This window comes from Sciurus vulgaris (genome assembly GCF_902686455.1).
Source record: "Sciurus vulgaris genome assembly, chromosome: 17".
NCBI lineage: Eukaryota > Metazoa > Chordata > Mammalia > Rodentia > Sciuridae > Sciurus > Sciurus vulgaris.
The window spans coordinates 11,409,645-11,415,644 of NC_136478.1; the positions used below are offsets into that span (position 1 = coordinate 11,409,645).

Consider the following 6,000-nt stretch of genomic DNA (forward strand, 5'->3'; position numbering starts at 1 on the left):
TGAATGCTCACTTGGAGAACTGAATGCTGGCTCTGCTTGGAGCAGCCTGATAATGATGCAGCCCTGCCAGGTGGCTCACACCTACCTCCCAGTGGTTCAGGAGACTGAGGCAGGAGGATCACAAGTTTAAGGCCATCTTGTGTAACTTAGCAAGACCCTGTCTCAATATAAAAAAGAAAAGGGCTGGAGATGTAATTCAGTGGCGAAGCACTTGTCTAACATGCATGAGGTCCTGGGTTCAATTATAATAATAATACCACCACAACCCTTGAATATCCTCTATTACCTGCACCTGCTTCAGGTTGCCCTGCCCCTCCCCATGCTCCCTCTTCTCCTGACCAGTGTGCGGTCACAGGATGACCACATGACAGAGCTTTCAGAGATCATCTTACCATTGCCCCCCACTCTGCCCACCCTCAAATCTCCCTGACCCCTTGAAGGGTGGGTTCCTGGACAGGAGATACTGACATCTTCCCTGGTAGCACTCCCTACCTGTCCGTTTTCTATTCCTATTCCCATATCTCTCTCGCTCCCTGTTATCCTGGATTTTAGGAAAATTGTGGCAGAAAAGTAATTTGGGTTAGAAGACCCAAAAGATGTCAGAACCTGTTGAGTCTAACCTGGTTCTAAAAGGAAAAACTAGAATATCCCTTAGGTTCTTAATGCTGTTGACATATTTTGTTAATGAAAATAAAGAGCTATCACTTCTTAAATGGGCCACAAAAGACAATAGCAGCAGGAAAGGACGATGCACTCCTACCCCAGGCTTCCCTGTGGACTGGGCTCAATCAGGCTGAGTTCCCAGGAGTACTGGGCATAGACCAGAAAAGCATCAAGACAGAAAATGAGCAGAAGCCATGATTCTCATTGCATCGTCAGACAGCAGGTCTGTTCTGGGACTGTGACCCACTTAAAATGCCTGAAAACTCTTGAGGCCCAGTTGAAATAGGCGAACACTCAGGTGGCTTTCCCAAGCAGCCCTCGTTCTTTCTGGAGCGTTCGCTCTCTTGAGCTCTACTCGATGCCCATGTTCTGAGACCACTTTACACGGCAGTCAAGTCAGAAATGGGAAGCAGGGCTGGGAATATAGCTCAGTTGGTAGAGTGCTTTCCTCACAAGCATAAGGCCCTAGGTTCAATCCCCAGCACTTGAGGGGGGGGAGGGGGGCAAGAATCCTGGAGCCCAAAACAACTAGCATAGCTGTTTTTTCATTTTATTGTTTACAAAGCACATCTCAACATCTCAGTTTCATTGTTTTGTCAGAGATGTATTGTCCTTTTTGTTCCTGTTTTACCAAGAAGCAAAAATAAGGCTCAGAAAATTAAAGATCTTGCCCAAAAGTATACATAGTCAGCTATAGGAGCACCTTTTTTGTCTCTTGGCAATTGGGGAATCTGTGTCCAACAGAAGTTTTTGTTCATGGTCAGCTTTTGGCAGGAATCCAAGGCTGTTACAGGTCCCGTTAGCAGCTGCTGATAGCTGTGAACAGGGGAATGAAGTCGCCTGCCTTGATGGCCTTTGTTTGGGTTGCCCTTGAGAATTCAGTTGCATCCTGCACATGTGCCCCTCACTGCTGTCTGAGGCCTTCACTAAGCCTCAATTCTGCCTGCACCTGCCTGTTTCATGTCCACCCTGGGCTTTGTACTCGGTGGTCTCAAGGTCAACTGGACCCAGCACAGCCTCCAGGAACCCTCAGTGAGCATCCTAAGTATCACTTCCTCTTTAAAGGAAAGTCAGGAAGGATCACAAATGCTCCAAGCCTCATACTTCCTCCTCCTCCCGCTTCCTGATCGCCTGGCAGATAGCCCTAGGAGCTCTCTCTTGAGATCCTCCCTCTGTTCCCCTTGCACCCACAGACAGTGGCAGCAGTGCAGTCTCTTGCTGAGAATCACCCCTCTGCAGATGGATGGCTCTTCCAGAGAGCAATTAAAGCACCTTGCTGTTAAGACCCTGATTCCCCTATAACCTTATTCCCCCAGGCCCGTGGAGCAGGGATGATTGTTTGCAGCAGGAGGAGGGCCTTGGTCTATTTTTGTTAGCAGCCAACTCCTATGTACCTTGGTGCTTTAGTGTTAGGTGGAAGTGTGTTGTTCAGTTGTATGTCCACTCTTCGCCACCCCAGCCTCTCTGTTTTCTTTATTTGAAGTCTACAGTTGGCCGGGCACACTCCTATAATCCCAGTGGCTCAGGAGGCTAAGGCAGGATTGCAAGCTCAAAGCCAGCCTCAGCAAAAGCAAGGTGCTAAGCAACTCAGTTGAGATCCTGCCTCTAAACAAAATACAAAATGGGCTGGGGGTGAGGCTCAATGGTCCAGTGCCCCTGAGTTCAGTCCCCAGTACTAAAAAAAAGAAATCCAGTACACAGTATCTGCAGCTTTCCTCTCTACCAGAGAATCTGAAATTCAAATTTATCTGGACATCTTGTATTTTTACTTGCTAAATCTGACAACTCTGACCCCCCCCCCCCCCCAGGGCTTATGTCAAACTTAAGAGTGCCCTGCCCTTGTGTTTCCAGCCATTATAGCCTTGTTGATGGTTTTGACATGGCTCTAAAGTTCCTGATCGAGCCCAGGTGGTGGCTATTGGTTACTCATAGCATACATCCCAACTTTGGACCATCTGTTGTCCTCAAGGACCCTGATGGAAGCTGACTTCTTAAAATGATGACTACCATACTAGCTACATTTTTTTTTGGTAGTGGGGATTGAACTCAGGGACACTTAACCACTGAGCCACATCCCCAGCCCTATTTTGTATTTTATTTAGAGGCAGAGTCTCAACTGATTTGCTTAGTGCCTTGTGCCTCATTTTTGCTGAGGCTGGCTTTGAACGCATGATCCTCCTGTCTCAGCCTCCCGAGCCACTGGGATTATAGGTCTGTGCCACTGCGCCCGGCTCTAGCTACCATTATACTGAGTGTATGCCAAGCACATTGTGTATACTTTAGTTCTCACAGCAGCCCTTCAGAGTAGAGAGGATTTGTCTGTCTTATGTGTCCTGCCCAGAGTCACACAGCTAGTGGGTGACAGGAGTCGCAGTCAGCTTCCTCTGGCCTCAGAGCCTGCAGTTTTGGGCCAGCCTTTGGTACTAGATGTGGGGTAGGTAGGTTGGACCTCATTTCACAGGATCCTGTGAGGAGGGAAAATGAAGCCAGAACTCAGCAAAGGAGCACAGGTTCCTGAACCTGGTAACATTCTCAGATAAATGTAATAACCTTGTAGCGGCAGATGCACATTTTCCACAGTGCATCAAAAAGAAAAATTAGTGCAGAGATTCAATTATGTTTCCCATTTTCAATGGCAGTTTTTCTCTCTCAATAGATTAATTAGCAGCAGAGATCTCCTCCCCCTAGGCAAATTGCAGCACACTTTATAGCAAGAAGGTGCATTAAAATGCAGCTGTGTGTCATTCAGCAGCCAGCCTCACCAGTGAGCCTCCCTCACAGCCGGTGTTGGAGGACCGAGGGAGATCTGGGCCACTGACCTGATCTCAGATCAGAAACAGTGCCAGCCTTCTAAGGGGACCCTGTGTGTGGACTGCAGGTGAAGAGGCACTCAGTCTTGTTCCTTAGTGGAATATGGGGAAGGGCCTCTCCTGTTATCCTAGCAGAAGCAGTCTGGCCCCAAATCATGTGGAAGATGCCAAGGAGAGCAGAGGATGACAGGAAGGAAAGAGCTAAATGCAGTTAAATAACTTCTGAAGGGTGTGCTCTATAAACCTCAGCTTGCTTTACCCACTTGCTTTATTCAGTAGCTCTTAGGACATTTTCTATTCTGTTTCTTTCATTTTCAAATGGTATCTTTATGTATTTTGAGATACACAAAATGTGTGTAGCTTTCTCTCACCCACCAAACCAACACATCGCCAAGACTGATAAATCTGGAATCGCCTGTCATGGTGAAAAAAATTGAGGTTCATTCCTTACTTAGCATTGCCCAGCTAGGTTTGTACTAAACTGGTGTTATCTTCTTGCTTTAAAGTCTGTTACAAGGGTGTGGTGTTTCCCTGCTTCAGAGCCTCTAGTGTACTTTCCCATTGATAAGTTTTTGCTTTGTCCTTTCCTTTTTATTTTCTTTCGTGTCTGAACCAGAATCATCCTCTCGTATAGACCAAATAGAGTAGTTTGGATGTCAGTGACAGTCTAGGCACCAGCTGGGCTCATCTGCATGTCATTGCTGTACAGCTGGTTTACCCCTGGGGGTCAGAACCACACAGAGGAGTCACTCTCTCCTGGATTCTGCTGACAAACATTTTTTTCATCTTCTAGGTACATTGAACGGAAAGCTTTTCTAGACCGAGTGGACCACAGGCAGTTTGAAATTGAACGGGATCTCAGACTGAGCAAAATGAAACCTTGATGTTCTGGGAGAATCCATAAGCAGCTTAATCCTGTTGACAATGTGAGCTTTTTGTGCATCTGTGAAACGTTTCCAGTGTTCCTCATCCACTATTTCCCAGCAAGGTCTTTTTCTACTTTGAGGTTCTGTTTATGTATCTTGATCTCATGTGGTTTCATTCATTTTACTTTTAAGTTTGTCGTTAAATAAATAAATAAAAATCAGTCCTCTGTGAGGCTGGGGAAGATGAAGAAGTCGCTCATCTTCCCTGTGCTGTGCTGTAGAGTTCAGACTGGGCCCAGCCAGCATATCCCAGGCATGCTGGGCGGGCAGAGCTCTGGCCAGCCATGATGGAGAGAAGACCAGCCTGTGTGTAGATTTTTCTGGGGCCAGGAGGCTCACTGGGGTGGGGGAATGTCAAGTCCCTGGGCATTCATTCTTGCTTCTGCTCAGGTTTCCCTCCTGATCTTTCTCTCTTCTGAATGGAATTCCTACTGATGTTGTGTCAGGCTGAAAGTTATATTATTGCTGAATTGGGTTTTTCCCTTCATCCTTTTTTCCTCTTCCCAAAGAAAAGTCAACTTAGATGTGTTCTTATCTGAATAATTCTTTAATTTTTGGTTTGTCAGAGAATATTCTAAAGGCCAGGCACTGTGGCACACACCTGTAATCCAGCAGCCGGAAGGCCAAGGCAGGAGGATCACAAGTTCAAGGCCAGACTTAGCAACTTAGTAAGACCCTTAGCAACGAGTGAGACCCTGCCTCAAAATTTAAAAAAAATTTTTTAAAAGGACTGGGGATATAGTTCAGTGGTAAATCACCCCAGGGTTCAATCTCCAGTACCAAAAAAAAAAAAAAGAAAGAAAGAAAGAAAGAAAGAAAGAAAGAAAGAAAAAGAGTATTCTAAAGAACTCTTTAACACTGAAAAAAAATCGAAATTTTGAACTTCCTGCTTAGCATAAGACATTATCTAGAGAGCAGCAAGGAAGAGATTAACAAACAATCTTCGGTGAAGAGAGAAGAGGGGATATCAATCATTCATGGTAATAAATCTTTAAACCCCACAACCACTGCTGGGGCCTGGGAGTGGGTGATGGTGGCGTTCCAAGTTTTCTAAGCCTCAGTTTTTTGGTGTGAGTCATACCAGTGCCTCGGGCTTGAAGGAAGTGAGATGAGTATTAGATCACAGCAGGTTCCCACATCCAGGCTGCTAATGTGTGGTCAGTGTTTGTGACAACCAAGACCTGATTGTCAACCCTGGATGGTTAGGGTGTTGGAATCTTATTATTCAGAAAGGTAGTTTATAAGCTACATTTGAACACACTGTTCACATCCACTGTGATAACAGGTTTTAGAAATGGTAATAGAAGCTGGGTGTGGTGGCTCATGCCTGTAATCCCAGTGGATCCTGAGGCTGAGGCAGGAAGATCTTGAGTTCAAAGCCAGCCTCAGCAAAAGCGGGACACTAAGCAACTCGGTGAGACCCTGTCTATAAATAAAATACAAAAAAGGGCTAAGGATGTGGCTCAATGGTTAAGTACCCCTGAGTTCAATTCCTTGTACCACCCAGCCCCCGCTCCAAAAAAGAAAAAAAAAAGAAGGAAATGATAATAGAGCATTTCAGGCCAGCATTAGAACTGGTGACTTGTCTGTCTGCTGTGGCC

At 45.9% G+C, this 6,000-nt stretch overlaps 1 protein-coding gene across 1 annotated transcript in view; it reads left to right on the forward strand.

Moving 5' to 3' along the window:
• The window catches only part of CFDP1 (craniofacial development protein 1), a 114,466-nt gene extending 109,347 nt beyond the window's left edge, over positions 1-5,119 (forward strand). The window contains exon 7 of the mRNA XM_079119685.1: positions 4,267-5,119. Within this exon, the coding sequence (XP_078975811.1) occupies positions 4,267-4,357 (91 nt within the window). The 3' untranslated portion in view covers positions 4,358-5,119. The remainder of the gene's footprint in view (positions 1-4,266) is intronic.
• The last annotated feature ends 881 nt before the right edge of the window (positions 5,120-6,000 follow it).